Source organism: Oncorhynchus mykiss, chromosome 7 (genome assembly GCF_057628025.1).
Source record: "Oncorhynchus mykiss isolate SJ-2025 chromosome 7, ASM5762802v1, whole genome shotgun sequence".
NCBI classification, from domain to species: domain Eukaryota; kingdom Metazoa; phylum Chordata; class Actinopteri; order Salmoniformes; family Salmonidae; genus Oncorhynchus; species Oncorhynchus mykiss.
The window spans coordinates 32,686,798-32,708,619 of NC_143028.1; the positions used below are offsets into that span (position 1 = coordinate 32,686,798).

At 42.8% G+C, this 21,822-nt stretch overlaps 1 protein-coding gene across 2 annotated transcripts in view; it reads right to left on the reverse strand.

Moving 5' to 3' along the window:
- Positions 1-21,822, reverse strand: part of LOC110527714 (copine-5) — a 192,855-nt gene that overhangs the window by 22,981 nt on the left and 148,052 nt on the right. For both annotated transcript variants that reach the window (XM_036983207.2, XM_036983206.2), the window contains 5 exons: positions 20,007-20,060; positions 18,683-18,744; positions 8,969-9,015; positions 2,195-2,376; positions 1,776-1,903 (listed from right to left, as the gene is read on the reverse strand). In XM_036983207.2, coding sequence (XP_036839102.1) covers positions 1,776-1,903; positions 2,195-2,376; positions 8,969-9,015; positions 18,683-18,744; positions 20,007-20,060 — 473 coding nt within the window. The remainder of the gene's footprint in view (positions 1-1,775; positions 1,904-2,194; positions 2,377-8,968; positions 9,016-18,682; positions 18,745-20,006; positions 20,061-21,822) is intronic.

The window sequence follows — 21,822 nt, forward strand, 5'->3', positions numbered from 1 at the left end:
TGTGTGTGTTAGTGATGTGCGGGTCAGCTGTTTGAGCACCCAGGCCTATGTTACTGCTCATAATTTCCAACATTTTGGTAGGCTATTTGTTAGTCAACTGGTCTATAGATACATGCAGCTTCTGTTCTGTTATTAGGTCTACGTGTGGCCCTAGAAGACTAACTAAACCCTTGCTCACCAGAGTAATGTCATAGATCGATAGAATGAATGCTTCAATCTAGTTGACATAAGTAAAGCTTGTTTCCTTTTCCTCTTTTATCTCTGCTTCTCTCGAGCAGTAAAGACGTTTAGGGACTGTGGAGAAAATGCAAATTAGGGGAACATTTTCAAATTACATCAGTTTGACCGGTTTTAAGGGGATTAAAAGCTGTTAAAACGACCCAACATGTTTCTGATAAGATTTCAGCTTGGCTTGGATGCATGTTTTATGTTTTTGAAATGCTATCAGCTTTTATGATGCTGATAAAGAACGCACCTTTACAGACGGTCCCTAACAGCGCATTCATTCTCTCAAGATACTGAAAAAATATATATATATTTCTCCACTCCTGTTCCTGAAGACAAAATTTAATTTGGTCTATCATTTTATTGCAAGATATACATAATTATGCAGCAGTTCATATTATATTAGGCTATATGAGATGTTACAGACATAGTCAAATTTCAGATTTCAGTTAGACTACTATTCCATTTAACCCATCTGAACAGCACAGTTCCCTTGATGTACCATACTGAAGTCCCCGTCTTCTGACTGTCGAATTCGTATCGCACCTCACAATCATCGCACATGACAAAGCTGGAACTGCTATCATACTCTTTTACCGTTTCACCAAATCTTTTCCAAACATTAGACTACTAACTTAAAGTTCCCAAAAGGCAATTGCGGTGTATTTGGCACGCTACAGTTAGGCCCTAAAGCTTCGGCTACACACTAACGGCAGATAGAAATTCTGAAAGAAAAACCTCAACGTAGCCTATTGATATGAATTGCACAGGAATGATACATTTATGGATTCCTTGTTTTATCTTTATTCAACCCGACCGGCACCCACACGTTCCTCATCCACACAATACTGCACTTCATGGACCTAAACCCCGGGTAATGCGGGTTACGAGTCAACCCGTGCATCACTAGTGTGTGTACCCCATCATCCCTCCTTCCTTATTAAACCACCATCCCTATCCGGTGTGTGTGTGTGTACAGCAGTGTCTGCATTTATCGCTCCCTTTTCCACTTCCCACTCCTCCTCTAATGTGATCAGAGTGCTTGCCCTCTCTGACTCTGAGTTATGTTTATGTGTTTATATGTTTACGTTGAGTGCTCCGCCGCCAGTCTGGCGAGTCAGTAATTGATTCATTCTCTCACAGTGCCACGGTGTTAATGTGTGTCACATCCTGTGTTTTTCCATTGAAAGGCCAATCGTCACAGCCTTTGAGGTCAGAACAGGAGAGAAGCCCAGGGATGGAAGACTGAGTATGAATTACTGGGATTACTGTAGTGGAACAACTACACGACAAGGCTGATATCTGACAGCAGCAGAGAACGAGACATTTCACGCTGGCTTGCACTGCTGATAATCTGTGATAGTAGATTTGTGAGGGTGTGTGCCTTTATGTCTGCCTGTGTGTGCAGCATGTGTGTATGTGAGTGTGCATGTGTGTATGTGCGTGCATGTGTGTGTGTATGAGTCTGCCTGTATGTACGTGTGTATATGTATGTGTTTGCAAATGCGCGCCTGCATTTGTGCGTTTGTGCGTGTGTATGCGTCCATTACCTGGCCACGTGGTTGACTACGGGGGCGAAGTTGGTTGGTCCGTAGAGCTGAACAGTCTTCAGACTCTCGTGATAGGCCTCCAGGATGCCATCTATACCGTTACAGTAGGGGTTCTCTATGTTACCGTTCTGGAGAGGAGGAACAACAGAACAATCAACAGGTTTAAAACAGTTTGCTCTAGTTTATCTATATCGTTAAAGTCGGGCTTCTCTCACCTTCTGGAGAGGTAGAAACAATCAACAGGGTAAAATCTCTTCTATTTAATAAATCAATATCTTCTTTCTGGAGTGGACAATCGTCAGCTGAATTTGGTGAGTCAAGTAAATTCAAGCCCAGTCAAGTACAGTCCAGTTTTAGTCCAATCTTGTCCAGTTCAGTTCAGTAACAAGTGACCAGAAAGGGCTCTGTGTTTGACTCACCAGTGGGAACTCGTGTGAGACCCGTCCATCCGGGGGCAGCTTGGCTCCGAAGCCCAAGGCAGGGAACATCTTATCACTGTCGTAGTCCTGGATGATCTCCCCTACAGCCTTCAAGGCCATGGCGTATGCATTCATCTGGTATGGGTTCATATAGTGTAGAGAAGTGGACTGGGATGGGTTACCTAGGGAAGGGGCAGAAGGCATATGTCAATATAGTGTATGACCAGTTTGTTTGTTGTTGAGAAAGGGGGCTGGAATGTTGTTGCAACTAAATCAAGCGCAGCAGGTTCATGCAGAAAACCCGAGCATTGTCATCAGCCTGAATATGTTGCTCTACATTAACCTGGCAGTCTATTTAGTCAATCAGGTTCTGTACACACATTATCTGATGGCTGCCATGCACAAGCTATGCGCTGGTGTTCTTAGTGACATGCTATTACGGAGGACAAACTTGCCATGAATGGAAATAAATAAATAAATAAACGCACACATAAATACATGAATAAATGAATAAATAAATACATCCACAGATAATTAACCAAATGAGCAAGGAAATACTAAAATACTGACCAAAATTCATTCATTTTCTCGACACACCTGTATGTATCTAATTTTTATCTATGTATTATCTAATTACTCAAACTTTAAATCATTTAATTCATTTATATATATATTTCTTCCTCCAATATGATAATAATGGGGTGTCAATCAAACGTCGGTGGGTGGTATCTAACACACCATTGGTTGATCAATAAGAGCTACGACGCTAATGTTTGTGTAAACTCTTCACAGTTGTGTTCTGTGGTTGTCACTGAATAGGCTGATACCCCATTTCATGGACCCAAGATCCATAGGTAAGGCAGTACAGTGCATGCAGTATGCCCCTATTGCAATTATAAAGTCTAAAGTCTAATACAATACAAAGTAAGATTTGAACTGATTTGTACTTTTTTGCTAAATTAACAAATTTTAGTGTCTTTTGTTGAATTTATATAATAACATTCCAAATTTAAGCAATATCTACAGTCGTGGCAAAAGGTTTTGAGAATGACACAACAATTAATTTCCCCAAGGTTTGCTGCTTCAGCGTATTTAGATATTTTTGACAGATGTTACTATGGAATACTGAAGTATAATTACAAGCATTTCATAAGTGTCAAAGGCTTTTATTGACAATTACATGAAGTTGATGCAAAGAGTCAATATTTGCAGTGTTGACCCTTCTTTTTCAAGACCTCTGCAATCCACCCTGGCATGCTGTCAATTAACTTCTGGGCCACACTGATAGCAGCCCATTCTTGCATAATAAATGCTTGGAGTTTGTCAGAATTTGTGGGTTTTTGTTTGTCCACCCGCCTCTTGAGAATTGACCACAAGTTCTCAATGGGATTAAGGTCTGGGGAGTTTCCTGGCCATGGACTCAAAATATCGATGTTTTGTTCCCCGAGCTACTTAGTTATCACTTTTGCCTTATGGCAAGGTGCTCCATCATGCTGGAAAAGGCATTGTTCGTCACCAAACACGTTCCTGGATGGTTGGGAGAAGTTGCTCTCGGAGGATGTGTTGGTACCATTCTTTATTCATGGCTGTGTTCTTAGGCAAAATTGTGAGTGAGCCCACTCCCTTGGCTGAGAAGCAACCCCACACATGAATGGTCTCAGGATGCTTTACTGTTGGCATGACACAGGACTGAGGGTAGCGCTCACCTTGTCTTCTCCAGACAAGCTTTTTTCCGGATGCCCCAAACAATCGGAAAGGGGATTCATCAGAGAAAATTACTTTACCCCAGTCCTCAGCAGTCCAATTCCTGTACCTTTTGTAGAATATCAGTCTGTCTCTGATGTTTTTCCTGGAGAGAAGTGGCTTCTTTGCTGGCCTTCTTGACACTAGGCCATCCTGCAAAATTCTCAAAATGTTTGGCCACAACTGTAGTCCAAATATGGCATGATTCCACTATTTGTATCCGTTTGCATCCGTTTCAATAAGGGACTTTAATTTTTAAGGCAAATAGCAAATTTCACTATTTTGGCTAATCGTTATTGTGGCTAGCTTCACATAGGTGGCTCTGGCAGTGCTTGCCTCTGCTGAATACGACACATCTCCAGATTACCTGCTCTTCTGTGTGGAGGCATGCATCGAAAACTTTGGTCAGCTAGCTGCTACAAGGGACACATAGGTGTACAAATATTTTTGCTAGCTACTGACGCAATTTCCTTGTTGATAAAATTCGAATAGTTCACCTAATTTCAGTTTATGTCACAAAACACGAAATGTATAGTGTAGACTAGAGAATCATTGTACCGTCAAAACCACTGTGAAATATATAACCCAAATATTGTATTTTTAGCTGTTCGAAGATTGTGTACAATACCAAAAGTAAAATAACAAAAAGTATAGAAAAAGCCCACATAGAACCAGTTTTAGACTTGATTTTAATGAGAATGACAGTTCTATAACTCACATTTCTATATGAATGTGGTTTGGTCACCCAAAAAGTTACATATTGCAGCTTTAACTAGCCAGCTATACCGCTGTGGGAAAGCTAGCCCAATATTGGACTAAAGGTTACTCCTTAGTCCAAGGAGCTTACATGTCCTGTTTCTCAATTGCGGTACAGTTCTAGAAACATAAATCCCTCTGCTCTCATATCCCATCAAAATAAATTCACAAATGCAAAATACATACTTACTGTACACAGTTTTTAAAAAACTGATAACACAGTTGCAGCCGACAGTATTTTATTTTGGGTAGGGTAGTGTGTACGGCACAGTACATCATTGGGGCCAAGCTTCCTGCAATCCAGGCCCTAACTAGGTGGTGTCAGAGGAAGGCCCCAAAAAATGGTCAAGTCATAGACTGTTCTCTGTATGGCAAGTGGTACCGGAGTGCCAAGTCTAGAACCAAAAGGCTACATACTCACTGTGCGCAGTTTTTTTAAACCAATAACACAGTTGCAGCCGACAGTATTTTATATTGACAACACGCTTGTGCCGTCTGTCTTCTGTTTACACACAGGTGTTAGGAGATGCAGATAGCTAATTAGCACAGGTAGTTCACTCTGTTTTGGTCTGTTTTCAATAAACAAGTGGTGTAACGTGAAAATATGGCCATGTGGGAACCATAACCCTAACCCTATAAAGGTGTCACGGCACGGCAAGTGGTACCGGAGCTCCAAGTCAAGAACCCAAAAGCTTCTTAACAGCTTTTACCCCCAAGCCATAAGACTGCTGAATAATTAATCAAATGGCTACCCATAATATTTACATTGACGTCCCCCCTCCATTTGTTTTTACACTGCTGCTACGCGCTGTCTATGATCTATGCTTAGTCACTTTACCTACTTGTACAAATTACCTTGGCTAACCTGTACCCCTGCACATTGACTCGGTACCGGTACCCCCTGCATATAGCCTTGTTATTGTTATTTTATTATATACTTTTTATCATTTTTTTGCTTTAGTGTATTCAGTAAATATTTTCTTCACTCTATCTTGAACTGCGTTGTTGGTTAAGGGCTTGATTTGAATACAGCTAAAAAATAACAACGATTTAGAACTCTCCTTCTCTTCAACCTTTCAGAGATAAACTACCGCCTGCTCTCACCAACCCCGTCACACAATGAATAGGAATAGGAAGGAATACTCTGATAGGCTAGGAGCTTAATGGAAGGGTGGGAAATAGAAAAGGAACTGCTGAGCTAGAGGCTCCAAATAAGTGGAGTGATTTAAACTTAAGTGTGGCCTTTTAGACTGTGGTAAGGAGGGTGTATTCGACCATTTTGGGTGGCATTTGGTCTCGGAAGCAGTGCTATTATGGGGCACAGTGGTCATCCATTTTAGGAACAGCGTGGTGGTATTGACCATAGACACTCAGGAAGAAAGTTAGCAGGCGACCCAAACCCAGAGCAACACGTATAGTATGGAGGAATAGGGAGGTTTTGCGTGTGTGTGTGTTTCGAGTTTTATTTGTCACATGTACAAGTACAGTGAAATGCTTAACTTGCGAGCCCTACACAACAGTACAGTAATTCAATATCAAAATACTATAACAAATAAGAAAAGAATAATACAAAATAAAGAAGAGAAGTAGAAAATAAGACAAAGAAAAAAATATGAATGTAAGCTATATACAGGGTCAGTGGCAGTACCACATGTACAATGTGCAGGATACTGGGGTATTTGAGGTAGATACCTTTATATACATAGGAAGAAATTAGGAGAAAGTGACTGGTAGCAGGATAAATAATAATAATAGTAAACAGTGTGGCAGCAGAGTGTGTGTGTGTCTGTGTGTCTGTGTCTGTGTGTGTGTGTGTGTGTGTGTGTGTGTGTGTGTGTGTGTGTGTGTGTGTGTGTGTGTGTGTGTGTGTGTGTGTGTGTGTGCGCGCAAGAGTGTAGTGTAGGGCGACAGGTAGCTTAGCGGTTAACAGAGTTGGTCCAGTAACTGAAAAGTGGCTGGTTTGAATCCCCGAGATGACTAGGTGAAAAATCTGTTGATTTGCCCTTAACCAAGGCACTTAACCCTAATTGCTCCTGTAATTTGCTCTGGATTAGAGTTTAAACCATTTAAATGTAGGCCTGATGGGTGGATATACATGTAAACAGGACTGAAAAGTGACTGATAGCAGGAATATATTAATGGTAATGTGAACAGGAGTAATAGTGACCAGTAGCAGGATAAATAGATACAGTATATACTAATGGCAATCAATGAACAGTAATGTAGTGGTAGTAATACATCTAATCAATAATCATTTTAGCAGCAGTGTGGCCTTAGTAATGAGTTTGTGAGTAAGAGTGACAGTGAAGGTGTGTGTGTCTGAGTAGGTAGAGACGTCTGGATGGACATAAAAGCTTCAGTGTGGCTTGTCTGTGGGAGAGGGAGAGCAGTAGTTGTTTGCCATTTAATAGCCATATGGCCAGGGGATAGAGGATGTTTAGCAGTCTGTTGGTCTGAGCCTTGATGCACTTGTACTGCCTGCCGGACAGGAGCATGGAGAACAGTCATGTCTTGGGTGGCAAGCCTCTTGCAATTTTCCAGACTTCTCAGCACCCCCTGACCTTCTCCCTGTAAGCTCTCATCGCCGCTGGTGATCACCAGCATGTCGTCTGGAAACTTGATGATGGAGTTGGAGTCGTGTGCGGTCACACAGTCGTGGCTGAAGAGGGAGTACAGGAGGGGGATAAGCTCACAAACCTGGGGTGCCTTCGTGTTGAGGGTCAGCGTGGGGGAGGTGTTGTTGCCTACTCTTACCACCTGGTGTTGGCTCATCAGGAAGTCCAGGATCCAGTTGCAGAGGGAGGTGGTCAGTCCCAGGGTCCCGAGCTTGGTAACGAGCTTCGAGGGAACTATGGTGTTGAACGCTGAGCTGTAGTCAATGAACAGCATCCACCCTATTGGACTCCCAATCATGGCCAGTTGTGTTACAGCCTGGAATTGAACCAGGTTCTGTAGTGACGCCTCTAGCACTGAGGTGCAGTGCCTTAGACCGCTGTGCCACACGGGAGCCCATATGCCCTGAGGACACGCCACAAAATACCATCTGGCCCTGCGGCCTTAAGAGTGTTTTTTGTTATTATGAATATATATATTTTTATTTTTACCCCTTTTTCTCTCCAATTTCGTGGTATCCAATTGGTAGTTACAGTCTTTCTCATCCTGCCACTCCCATACGGACTTGTGAGAGGCGAAGGTCAAGAGCAATGCGCCCTCCCCAAACATGACCCAACCAAGCTGCATTGCTTCTTGGCACAATGCCCGCTTAACCCGGAAGTCAGCCACACAAATATGTCGGAGGAAACGCCGTACACCTGGTGACCGTGTAAGCATGCATGCACCCGTTCCGCTACAGGAGTCTCTAGAGCGCGATGGGACAATGACATCCCTGCTGGCCAAACCCTCCACTACCCCGGACGACGCTGGGCCAATTGTGCGCCGCCCCATGGGTCACCCGGTTGCGGCCGGCAGCGACAGAGCCTGGACTCGAACCAGGATCTCTAGTGGCACTGCTAGCAACTGCGATGCAGTGGTCGCCTTAGACGCACTGCGCCACTCAGGAGGCGGCCTTAAGGGTGTTGACCCGTTTAAAAACCTTACATCAGCCTCGAAGTGAGAGATCACCCATTCCTCAGCGGGGGCCCTCATGCAGGGATCTGTGTTGTTATCGAAGCATTCAAAAAATGCTGGTAGAGAGGCATTGTTGTGCAGATCATGGCTAGGTAGTCAGAGCCGGGAAATAACAGGATTCCACCATGTTCTGATATTGCCCTTTTGCCTGTTTGATGGCTTTGTGGAGGTCGTAACGGGACTTCTTGTATGCGTTTGTGTCATCAGCCGTAGCCTCAGGCTTGGCTGTGATAGCCCTGTGAGCGGTAGCTTGTTCCTTTAACTTAATGCGCACCTCAGTGTTCATCCAGGGCTTTTGAACGCTGAAGCAGTAAATCTTCACTGTGGGGATGATGTCGGTGATGCATTTCTTGATGATGGAGGTGGTTAGCTCGTCGATGCTATCGGCGGAGCCTCAGTCAGCACTAGCAAAGCAGTCCTGCAGCATAGCTTCTGGTTCGGTAGGCCCTTTTTCTACAGAGCACGTCACAGGTACTCCCTGTTTGAGCTTTGTTTGTAAACAGGAACCAGGAGTCATGATCTGATTTGCCGAAGAGGGGACGAGGGAAGGTCTTGCATGCTTGCTTGTGGGTTGAGTAGCGGTGGTCTTTATCGCCCCCTAGTGGCGCGCCACACACACACACACACACAGTCTTTAGAATCCCTTACCATTAGACGCAGTGAAATCGATGGCCACAGTGAAATTGATCTGGGTCCTGAAATGAGGATATAGAAGAGAGAGTGAAAAATCAACAAGAGAAGTACAGGTAGACCACCAGATAATTATACGCAAAGCACAAACTAAAGATATTTTCTCTGGACACACACACACACACACACACACACATGCACAAGCACATACATGCACAAGCACACACATGCACACACACAGACACACACAATGTAAATGTAATATATGGGAATTGTTGCTAATTGCATTGTAGTCACGATCATATATTTAAGTGACCCTGGCAATTAATTCACTCTATATCAGTGTGTGTGTGTGTGTGTGTGTGTGTGTGTGCGTGTGTGTGTGTGGACTGAAATGTCTTATTCTTATTCCCTTTAGGAAGAGGAGAAGGGGCGAGAGGTGCATGACATCCTCACATTGAGCTGAATAACAAGCAATTAGGCTGCTGGAGCACTTAAGAGAAACATAACCATAATCCAATTTTCCGACTGATGAAATGCTCTTTAGCTGCAACGCTAATATATGAGTGAGAGAATAAACTCCAGATAACCTCGTTAAAGATCAACCCAGAAAGAATACAACAATAAGAAAGAATCAAATATTCACATTGATATTTCGGGACAGAGGGAGGGATGGAGAGATTTGGGATTTTATTTGGATCCCTGTTAGCCGTTGCAAAACCACCAGCTACTCTTCCTGGGGTCCACACAAAACATAAAACAATAACAGACAAGAACAGCTCAAGGACAGAGCTACATACATTTAAAATAAATATAGAAATTAAAAAGGTCCTATGCTGACAAAACACTTAGGAAAAACATATTACTTTACATAGACATCCATGTTATTTAGTTCAGATAGGGGAGAGGCTTAGTGCTGTGAGGTGTTGTTTTATTTGTTTCTTAAGCTGATTTTGTTGTTTGATTGAGCAATTTGAGATAGAAGGGCATTATTCCATGTAACTATGGGTCTATACAATATTGTGTGTTGCCTTAAATTTGTTTTTGAATTGGGGACTGTGACGAGACCCCTGGTAGCATGTCTGGTGGGGTATGTATGTCTGTCAGAACTAAGGTATATTATTCAAGATGTGATAAAACCAGAGCCTGCAGGACTTTTTTTGGTCGAATGTGGTGAGAAAAAAAGCAGAGCATCTCTCTATCACAGACAGACCTCTCCCCATATTTACAACAATTGAACCAATATGTCTTGACTATGACCATTTACAATCTATTGTAACACCAATAAGTTTAGTTTCCTCAACTTGATCAACAGCCACATCATTCATTACCAGATTCAGCTGAGGTCTAGAACTTAGGGAATGATTTGTACTAAATACAATGCTTTTAGTTTTAGATACCGTATGTTCAGGTCTAGTTAATTACTCGCAACCAGTTCCAAAACTAACTGCAACTCTTTGTTTAGGGTTGCAGTGATTTTACTGGATGTTGTTGCTGATGTGTATAATCTTTAAACATCAGCATACATAGACACGCATGCTTTGTTTAAGGCTAGTGGTAGATCATTATTAAAATAGAGACCAAGACAGCTGCCTTGCGGAATACCACACTTTACATATTTTACATTAGAGAACTTTCCAGTAGCTTTTTCCTGCAGTTAATGACCAAAAGCTCCCTATTTGGCCTCATGAGTGGAATGTTATTAATAAAGATTGTATTTTTTTTACGACTAAAATCCAGTGTTTCTATGTCGAACATTTTTGTTATACAGTGGGGCAAAAAAGTATTTAGTCAGCCACCAATTGTGCAAGTTCTCCCACTTAAGATATTGAGAGAGGCCTGTAATTTTCATCATAGGTACACTTCAACTATGACAGACAAAATGAGGAAAAAAAATCCAGAAAATCACATTGTAGGATTTTTAATGAATTTATTTGCAAATTATGGTGGAAAATAAGTATTTGGTCACCTACAAACAAGCAAGATTTCTGGCTCTCACAGACCTGTAACTTCTTCTTTAAGAGGCTCCTCTGTCCTCCACTCGTGTATTAATGGCACCTGTTTGAACTTGTTATCAGTATAAAAGACACCTGTCCACAACCTCAAAGTCACACTCCAAACTCCACTATGGCCAAGACCAAAGAGCTGTCAAAGGACACCAGAAACAAAATTGTAGACCTGCACCAGGCTGGGAAGACTGAATATGCAATAGGTAAGCAGCTTGGTTTGAAGAAATCAACTGTGGGAGCAATTATTAGGAAATGGAAGATATACAAGACCACTGATAATCTCCCTCGATCTTGGGCTTCACGCAAGATCTCACCCCGTGGGGTCAAAATGATCACAAGAACGATGAGCAAAAGTCCCAGAAATCCCAGACCTAGTGAATGACCTGCAGAGAGCTGGGACCAAAGTAACAAAGCCTACCATCAGTAACACACTACGCCACCATGGACTCAAATCCTGCAGTGCCAGACGTGTCCCCCTGCTTAAGCCAGTACATGTCCAGGCCCGTTTGAAATTTGCTAGAGAGCATTTGGATGATCCAGAAGAAGATTGGGAGAATGTCATATGGTCAGATGAAACCAAAATATAACTTTTTGGTAAAAACTCAACTCGTCGTGTTTGGAGGACAAAGAATGCTGAGTTGCATCCAAAGAACACCATACCTACTGTGGAGCATGGGGGTGGAAACATCATGCTTTGGGGCTGTTTTTCTGCAAAGGGAGCAGGACGACTGATCCGTGTAAAGGAAAGAATGAATGGGGCCATGTATCATGAGATTTTGAGTGAAAACCTCCTTTCATCAGCAAGGGCATTGAAGATGAAACGTGGCTGGGTCTTTCAGCATGACAATGATCCCAAACACACCGCCCAGGCAACGAAGGAGTGGCTTCGTAAGGAGCATTTCAAGGTCCTGGAGTGGTCTAGCCAGTCTCCAGATCTCAACCCCATAGAAAATCTTTGGAGGGAGTTGAAAGTCCGTGTTGCCCAGCAACAGCCCCAAAACATCACTGCTCTAGAGGAGATCTGCATGGAGGAATGGGCCAAAATACCAGCAACAGTGTGTGAAAACCTTGTGAAGACTTACAGAAAACATTTGACCTCTGTCATTGCCAACAAAGGGTAAATAACAAAGTATTGAGATAAACTTTTGTTATACCAAATACTTATTTTCCACCATAATTTGCAAATAAATTCATAAAAAGTCCTACAATGTGATTTTCTGGATTTTTTTCCTAATTTTTTCTGTCATAGTTGAAGTGTACCTATGATGAAAATTATAGGCCTCTCTCATCTTTTTAAGTGGGAGAATGTGCACAATTGGTGGCTGACTAAATACTTTTTACCCCACTGCATTTCAGTCTTCTGTGATGTATATAAAGTACAATATTTGGGATGCAAACTCAAAATTAAATGCATTTCAACTCTATATTTGACATGCTACTAGTGTCTTCTTTTTTAAGCCCATAACCATATGTGTGAGGTGTATACTTTTGTTTCAAATTAGATTTGTTTAAGACTACCAAGAATCACTCTGCGTGACCCTGATTTAGTCCACTGCAGTAAAAGGAAGACCCTAGATAGCTCTTAACCCATGATATTGTAGAGAATGTAAAGCCATAACACATACGTTTTTCCAAAAACAGATTATGGTCAATAATATCAAAGGCTGCAATAAAATCTAACAGTACAACTCCCACCACATTCTTATTAAACATTTATTTCATCCAATCATCAGTCGTTTGTGTCAGTGCAGTACATGTTGAGTGCCTGTCTCTATAACCATGCTGAAAGTATGTTATTAATTTGTTCACAGAAAAATAGCATTGCATTTGGTCTAAACCATTTTTTCCCCCAAAGGTTTGCTAAGAGCCGGCAGGAAGCTGATGGGTAGGCTGTTAGATCTAGTAAAAGGGTACTTTACCATTCTTGGGTATCGGAATGACTTTAGCTTACCTCCAGGTCTGATGACAAACACTTTTCTTCAGGCTCAGATTAAAGATATGACAAACAGGAGTGGCAATATAGTCCAATACCATCCTCAGTCACTTTCCATCTGTTGTCAATATCAGGTGGTTTCTTATTATTGATGGACAACAATAATTTCACACACTAACTTTACAGAATTCTAAATTACAATGTGTTTCTTTCATTATTTGGTATTTTATGCATAAATATGATGGCTCGCGGGTTGTTGTTGACATTTCATGTCTGAGTTTGCCCACTTTACCAATGAAATGGTCTTTTAAAATAATTGACAATATCAAAAGGTCTTGTGATGAATGAGCCTTCTGATTCAATGAAGTTGAATTGGTCATTCTGCCCATAATTTAATTTAAAGTGCTCAAAAGGTTTTTCCATCATACTTTATATAATTGAACTTACTAGTTTCATAATACCATTTATTGTTCTTTTTGTTCAGCTTAGTCACATATTATTTAAATTGGCAGTAAGTCTGCCAAGCAGCTGTGCAGCCAGACTTATTAGCCACTCCTTTGCTTCATCTCTCTCAACCATAACATGTTTCAATTCCTCATCAATCCACAGAGCCTTAACAGTTCTAACAGTCCGTTTCTTAATAGGTGCATGCTTCTCAATAACTGGAAGAAACAATTTCATAAATGCAACAAGTCCAGCATCTGGATGCTCCTCGTTACACACATCAGACCAACAAATACTTTTTACATCTTCAACATAGGAATCCTCTCAAAATGTTTTGCACGATCTCTTATATACTATTTTAGGCCCAGCCTTTGGAACTTTGGCTTTTCTGGATATAGCCACTATATTATGGTCACTACATGGTCACTACAGAGTTAGAAATGGAGGGAGGAGAGATATGATGGTCAAACGTCTAGGATCCAGGTATTTATTAACAGTTATGGGGAGCCGTGCTCCCCTGATTTGCACCTTCCCTGGGTCAACCAGACTGAATACTGAGCTTGGCATTGCTTAATTTCTCTTATCAGTCTGGTTAACCAGGCTAGATTTCTCAGATCTCCCTCCCTCCCCAGCTCTGTGTGTGTGTGTGTGGCCATGTGTGTGAGAATAGGTCAAGGTCAGTGTGTGTAAACAGAGTGAGAGAAAGTAGGAAGCAGCTCCCCTCAGTCTCTTTTCACAAAAGTGACCCCTTGTCCAGTAAGAAGCTCTGGCATTGGGGTTAACATGGAGATCTACACCCTTTCTTCCCGCCTGACTGACTAACTGTACGTACAACCTTGCCTTCCATGCTTCAGTCTGTATTCTCTGTAATGTACAATACATTTTCATCCAGTGCTACCATTCCTTGGATGGTTCTCTTCACAACGTAGAGAGGTAAGCCAGGGTGCTGTGTGTGTGTGGATGTGTTCCTAAGTACTGTTCAAGGTGTTTTCAAACTATTCCCAGTAGTTGCACTATACTGGCTGCTTTTGTGCTGCAATGTCTTCTTTTGATTGGAGCTGGCACTTAATCAATTCACTGTCAGCATCTCCTTCACACACAACACCCACTACCAATATCCTAGATCACTCCGGCAGTTCACAGGCTCACTTGCTTACACGCAAACTTTTTTTTGTTGTTGTATTTTCTCTTCATTGAAACAGAATGTCACGAATGAAAGGGTTGCGGCAAGGGGGAGGATAAATACACACATGAGGGCGCAGGCGGGGTTTTAACCCCTGCCGCAAGGGTCCATGTGTGGCCCCGAGTCAGCCACGCTACCACTAGAGTCTAGATGATATTTCAAAATGAATTGTAAAACCCATTTCTGACACATTGCCCTGCCCAGTCAGTATAGATCCAGATCAATATGCAATGCACTTTGCTCTATCTATAGTCCTTTCTTTCAGTCACCCTGAATTTACCCCAACCTTTTTTTCACCTTCGCCCATTCCTTCCCAGTCATCTCATATCTCAAAACTTTTCTCCTCTCTGTCAAGATGTGGCTGATGTAGTTTAAACCATTTCCCTCCCAAGAGGGGCCATAAACCAGAACCAGAAAGGGAGAGATATAGGGCCATTTATCCTCTCACCTCATTACCCCCCAGTCCTTTATTGTGATCCTGAATGGAACGGGCCATTGCAGTCAATGTGAATAGAATGAATGAATGAATGAATGAGAGAACACATGTTTCCCATGCCAATAAATCCCTTTGAATTGAATTGTATTGAGAAAAACGGAGAGAGAGAGAGAGAGAACCTTTTTATGAAGTTAAGGGCTTTTTATTCCAAGTGTCTGCGTTGGCTTAATGGTCCTAAATGGTTACTGATGGTGCTAAGTGGTTTTTAGAGGATTGGTCATAGCCAGGGGGAACATTCTGATCTCTCTGATGACGGCCTCAATAGACATTAGCTTTCAATAAGTCTCATTTTCATCAGATGAATATCTTTTCATCGATAGTTTGTTTTTCCTAGACCCATCCTGTTTTTCGTCCTTGCATTTGTCTCAACTTTCATTCCCCAGAGAATAGAGGTCAGATCATGTTTTATCTTGTAGAGTAGAAGTGTCATTACTCTTGTTAGAGCCCTCCAGCTGGGGGGGGGGCTACCGACTGTCAACACACCAAAGCTGAAGGGTGTCAGTGAGCTCTGTCACAGTTGTCAAATCTGCTACATCTGAAAAGCCCTGGAACCTCTGAAATGTCACCTCTCTCCTTGTGACGGATGTTGCGATCAAAGCATTGTCCTCGATGACTTAAAGGGACACTTCACCCACCATAATACAGTCGATACCGCCAACGTGTGTAAGCCATCTGTTATTTAGAAACTAGGCTGTTTAGATATGGAATTTATGCCAGGCTGTTTATTGCTATAAGGATATTATTTGTGGGTTATTAATATCTATGTATGTACAGTATATATGGCCTAGGATGTATGTCTTAAAGACAGGAAATCATTAAGGCATGGAATAATTCCTGTCAGGGATAAGCGCTGGGAGATGTACGAAGCTGTGGATGTGCATAAACGTACACCACATAAACAAAGCTTGTCGAACATCGGATTTCAAAATCATGGGCATTCATATGGAGTTGGTCCCCTCCCTTTGCTGCTATAACAGCCTCTACTCTTCTGCGAAGGCTTTCCACTAGATGTTGGAAGATTGCTGAGGGACTTGCTTCCATTCAGCCACAAGAGCATTAGTGAGGTTGGCCACTGATGTTGGGCGATTAGGCCTAGCTCGCAGTCGGCGTTCTCGACAAACCATTTCTGTATGGACCTCGCTTTGTGCACGGGAGCATTGTCATGCTGAAACAGGAAAGGGCCTTCCCAAAACGGTTGCCACAAAGTTGGAAGCACAAAATCGTCTAGAGTCATTATACGCTGTAGTATTAAGATTTCCCTTCACTGGAACTAAGAGGCCTAGACCGAACCATGAAAAACAGCCGCAGACCATTATGCCTCCTCCACCAAACTTTACAGTTGGCACTATGCATTTGTGCAGGTAGCGTTCTCCTGGCATCCGCCAAACCCAGATTCATCTGTCGGACTGTGTAATTCAACACTCCAGAGAACGCGTTTTCACTGCTCCATAGTCCAATGGCAGAGAGTTTGCCAAGCACCAGCCAATGCTTGGCATTGCGCATGGTGATTTTAGGCTTGTATATGCAGCTGCTCATCCATGGAAACCCATTTCATGAAGCTCCCAACTAATAGTTATTGTGCTGAAGTTGAGTCCAGGGGCAGTTTGGAACTCGGTAGTGAGTGTTGCAGCTGAGGACAGACGATTTATATGCACTACCTGCTTCAGCATTCTGTTTTCCTGTTCTGTGAGTTTGTGTGGTCTACCACTTCGCGGCTGAGCCATTGTTGTTCCTAGACGTTTCCACTTCACAATAAGAGCACTTACATTTGACCAGGGCAGCTCTACCAGGGCAGTCATTTGACGAACTAACTGGAAAGGTGGCATCCTATGACGGTGCCACATTGAAAGTCAATGAACTCTTCAGTAAGGCCAGGTTTGTCTATGGAGATTGCATGGCGGTGTGCTCGATTGCAAAACCAATTCAAATGTTACTGGTCACATACAGTGCCTTGCGAAAGTATTCGGCCCCCTTGAACTTTGCGACCTTTTGCCACATTTCAGGCTTCAAACATAAAGATATAAAACTGTATTTTTTTGTGAAGAATCAACAACAAGTGGGACACAATCATGAAGTGGAACGACATTTATTGGATATTTCAAACTTTTTTAACAAATCAAAAACTGAAAAATTGGGCGTGCAAAATTATTCAGCCCCTTTACTTTCAGTGCAGCAAACTCTCTCCAGAAGTTCAGTGAGGATCTCTGAATGATCTAATGTTGACCTAAATGACTAATGATGATAAATACAATCCACCTGTGTGTAATCAAGTCTCCGTATAAATGCACCTGCACTGTGATAGTCATAGAGGTCCGTTAAAAGCGCAGAGAGCATCAGGTCCGAGATACTGTTGTGAAGAAGTTTAAAGCCGGATTTGGATACAAAAAGATTTCCCAAGCTTTAAACATCCCAAGGAGCACTGTGCAAGCAATAATATTGAAATGGAAGGAGTATCAGACCACTGCAAATCTACCAAGACCTGGCCGTCCCTCTAAACTTTCAGCTCATACAAGGAGAAGACTGATCAGAGATGCAGCCAAGAGGCCCATGATCACTCTGGATGAACTGCAGAGATCTACAGCTGAGGTGGGAGACTCTGTCCATAGGACAACAATCAGTCGTGTATTGCACAAATCTGGCCTTTATGGAAGAGTGGCAAGAAGAAAGCCATTTCTTAAAGATATCCATAAAAAGTGTTGTTTAAAGTTTGCCACAAGCCACCTGGGAGACACACCAAACGTGGAAGAAGGTGCTCTGGTCAGATGAAACCAAAATTTAACTTTTTGGCAACAATGCAAAACGTTATGTTTGGCGTAAAAGCAACACAGCTGAACACACCATCCCCACTGTCAAACATGGTGGTGGCAGCATCGTGGTTTGGGCCTGCTTTTCTTCAGCAGGGACAGGGAAGATGGTTAAAATTGATGGGAAGATGGATGGAGCCAAATACAGGACCATTCTGGAAGAAAACCTGATGGAGTCTGCAAAAGACCTGAGACTGGGACAGAGATTTGTCTTCCAACAAGACAATGATCCAAAACATAAAGCAAAATCTACAATGGAATGGTTCAAAAATAAACATATCCAGGTGTTAGAATGGCCAAGTCAAAGTCCAGACCTGAATCCAATCGAGAATCTGTGGAAAGAACTGAAAACTGCTGTTCACAAATGCTCTCCATCCAACCTCACTGAGCTTGGGCTGTTTTGCAAGGAGGAATGGGAAAAAATGTAAGTCTCTCGATGTGCAAAACTGATAGAGACATACCCCAAGCGACTTACAGCTGTAATCGCAGCAAAAGGTGGCGCTACAAAGTATTAACTTAAGGGGGCTGAATAATTTTGCACGCCCAATTTTTCAGTTTTTGATTTGTTAAAAAAGTTTGAAATATCCAATAAATGTCGTTCCACTTCATGATTGTGTCCCACTTGTTGTTGATTCTTCACAAAAAAATACAGTTTTATATCTTTATGTTTGAAGCCTGAAATGTGGCAAAAGGTCGCAAAGTTCAAGGGGGCCGAATACTTTCGCAAGGCACTGTACATATGGTTAGCAGACGTTAAGACTAGTGTAGCGAAACGCTTGTATACACCTGTCAGCAACGGGTGTGGCTGTATGTGGTTGTGTGTGTTGTATGTGGTGTGTGTGTTCCCTTCTCCTCCCACTCACCCTCCCTTGATGTAATCCAGGAAGGTGCACTCTGATTCCACTGAAAAGGAGAGGAGGGTCACCTGGGAGAGAAAGCACAAACAGAAACATGAGACCTCAGTACCCATTCACATCCAGACCTCTCAATACACACACACACACACACACACACACACACACACACACACACACACACACACACACACACACACACACACACACACACACACACACACACACACACACACACACACACACACACACACAAACACACACTCCCTAGTGCCCATATAGACCAGTAGCATATGTTGACTTAGACGGAGCCACTGTATCCAGTAGCACATCACTCTCCTCATCCTGAAACAAGACGTGGGATGTGGCGGGGTGCAACCTACTCTCATCACAGACACATACTGTAGATGATTGATGAGTTCATTACTACACTCTATGAAACCACGGGGGAGAGTGGAGAAAGAGAGGAAGCGAGAGACAGATAGAACAACATTAAGCGAGAGAGAGGGTGGGATGCGTATGTACAGCTCCATCTGGGAGAGAGAGAGAGAGAGAGAGAGAGAGAGAGAGAGAGAGAGAGAGAGAGCAGATGGGAACGTGGGATCTGGGCCCTGTAATCAGTCTTCGTAGCAAGCCAATATCACATTAGCCGCCGCATGCTATGAGATGCTAACTCCACTACTCCCACTCTCAGATCTCTCCTGGGGTGTGAGGGGAGACTTTCATATTCTTCCTTCCTTTCTTTTTTTATTCCTTCATTCCTTTCTTCCTCTCTTCCGTCTCCTTCCTCCCACGTTTCTCTGCTGTTGTCATTGTTCAAGAACCTCTCTCACCCTCTCTTGTTCGATCGCTTTGCTAACTTTACTTTACCTATTCACCCCTCCTCCCTCGACAGCCTCCCTCCATCTGTCAATGTTACGAAACAATGTACAGTACACTAGCTAGTTAGCTGGCTCTAAGAACTCACAGCTCTGCTCTGCGTGTTTCTCTGACAGAGATGGGCACTATTGTCTAATGTCTTTAGACAGCTGAAGCGGACAGACATGTGTGTTCTTCATCTTTCACAAGTTTTAATTAGCAGGAAGGCGAGAGAAGAGGAGATACCAGTTAATGAGCAAAAACCTGCATTGACAATCACAGTCTATGGTTGGTAGCACTGCTCCTTTCAACAGAGCCCAGATAACCATCAGAGAAAAGCATCATAATTACCAGAGGAAAAAGTGCAGAGGAGGCGAGTGAGGAGTGAGGGAGAAAGAAAAGGGGAGGGATGGATGGATAGTAGCGAAGGACGACCGCAACGTTCTAACGCTCATAATGTGTAGGCTATAATCACCGTTCCAGAATTCCCATATTTCTTTTTCTTCATTTTCTTTTTGATATTCACCACCTAAGAGAAGAAACAAAATGACCAAATTAGAGAGAAAGAATAAGCAATTATGTTACGTTAAGGAGAGATTTGGAGGATGGTGGACATGGAGGGAATTCTCCTCACAGCAGGGGGCTTTTAGGAAGGGAAAAAAACAAGTCATTATGTAAGAAAGGAGGCAGCGATGAGAAGTGTAGTACCATACATCTCCTGTAGGGGAAAGGCTGTTTCTCTGAACGAGAGAGGGTGTGATACAGGTTTCAGGTTCCATTAGTCAACTGTAAAATGTATACGTACTGTAGTTTTCCAAGAAGCCTCTTTGTCTAATTCTCTAAATCTATTTTCTCTCTCTCTCTGCTCCCCCCTTTCTCTCTCACTCCTATCTATTTTCCCCCATCATCTCTCTCACTCTCTCTCTCTCTCTCTCTCTCTCTCTCTCTCTCTCTCTCTCCCCACATATACATACCCGTTCCCTCTCCAGCTCTGCTTCCCTTTCTTCTCTCTCCCCCTCTCTATCTCTCTCTCTCCACCTCCCCCCCTCCCTGCGTCCCCCGCCCCACCCTCTCTTTCCTTCTGTTCCCTGTCCATCTCTGTTCCTCCCTAATTAAGTTCTGTAACCAGCATAATGAGAGGGTGTGTAGGAGGGAGGGACACCATAGAGAGGCATTCTAATGGATAGAAGCATTACCTAGGTTCAAATACTATTTGAAATCATAAAATACTTTAGCTGGGTTTGATTGGGCTTGCCTGGTACAATGGAACCAATAGAATAATTTAAAAAGTCAAAACCCCGCCCATCTGGAACTCCAGGCAGACTAGGGGAAATGTTTGAAGTATTTAATATGATTTCAAAAGTATTTGAACCCAGGTCTGATGGAAGGCAGGACTGTAAGATGGGGCTGGAGAGAGGGCCAGATCCACACTATTGACAGGCTGGATGTGGGAGGAAGACTGATGGTAGGGAACTGACTGTCGTTGCATGAATAAACAGAGAGGCACACATACTGCATGTCTAACGGAGGTGTAATGGAGTTGGTTCGGTGAACCATACTTGAGTGATGTGTAACCGTGACTGAGAGCTGAGGACTCGCATTAGCTCCCCATTGCAAGAAGCAAGATGTTTTATCCAGAAGTAGGTTTACTGTAAACTGAGTCTGGGAAACTAGCCCTAAATTATATTAAAGCACTGATCCAAGACAACATTAGTCCTTTTACAATTGAGAGAGAATGATGAGCAGAAGATTCACTGGAGGTTTCGGTGGCAAAGTAAGAATCAGAGTCTAAAGGGAAAAAAAACTATCTCGTTTGTGCTTCCAAAGACAAAAGCTGCCTGGTCTCATTAAGGTCCCCTGTAGCGCCAAGGGGCCTGGAAGTGACAGACAGTGACAGGCCCTAATCTAATCTAGGGAAGACAATCTGGTTGACACACAGACAGCAAAGAGACCTGCTGATGCTGAACCTAAATGAGCTTTCTGTCACTGTTCCTGTCCCTCTGCCAGGTAATACTAATGGTGAACACCATGTACAGAAGCAAGGTGACGTCTAAAAGATGGGCCGGCGTGTGTGTGTGTGTGTGTGTGTGTGTGTGTGTGTGTGTGTGTGTGTGTGTGTGTGCGCGCCCTGTGTCAGCAAATCTCTGTGAAATAGATCATAATAGATCATAAACAAAGGTGAAATAAACAATCAGCAATGAACAGGAAACCTTAAACTCACAACAGTTTCAGAAGAATAGAGATGTTCCAAAGTTATATTATGGTTATGTACAATATTCTAACAATGCGCA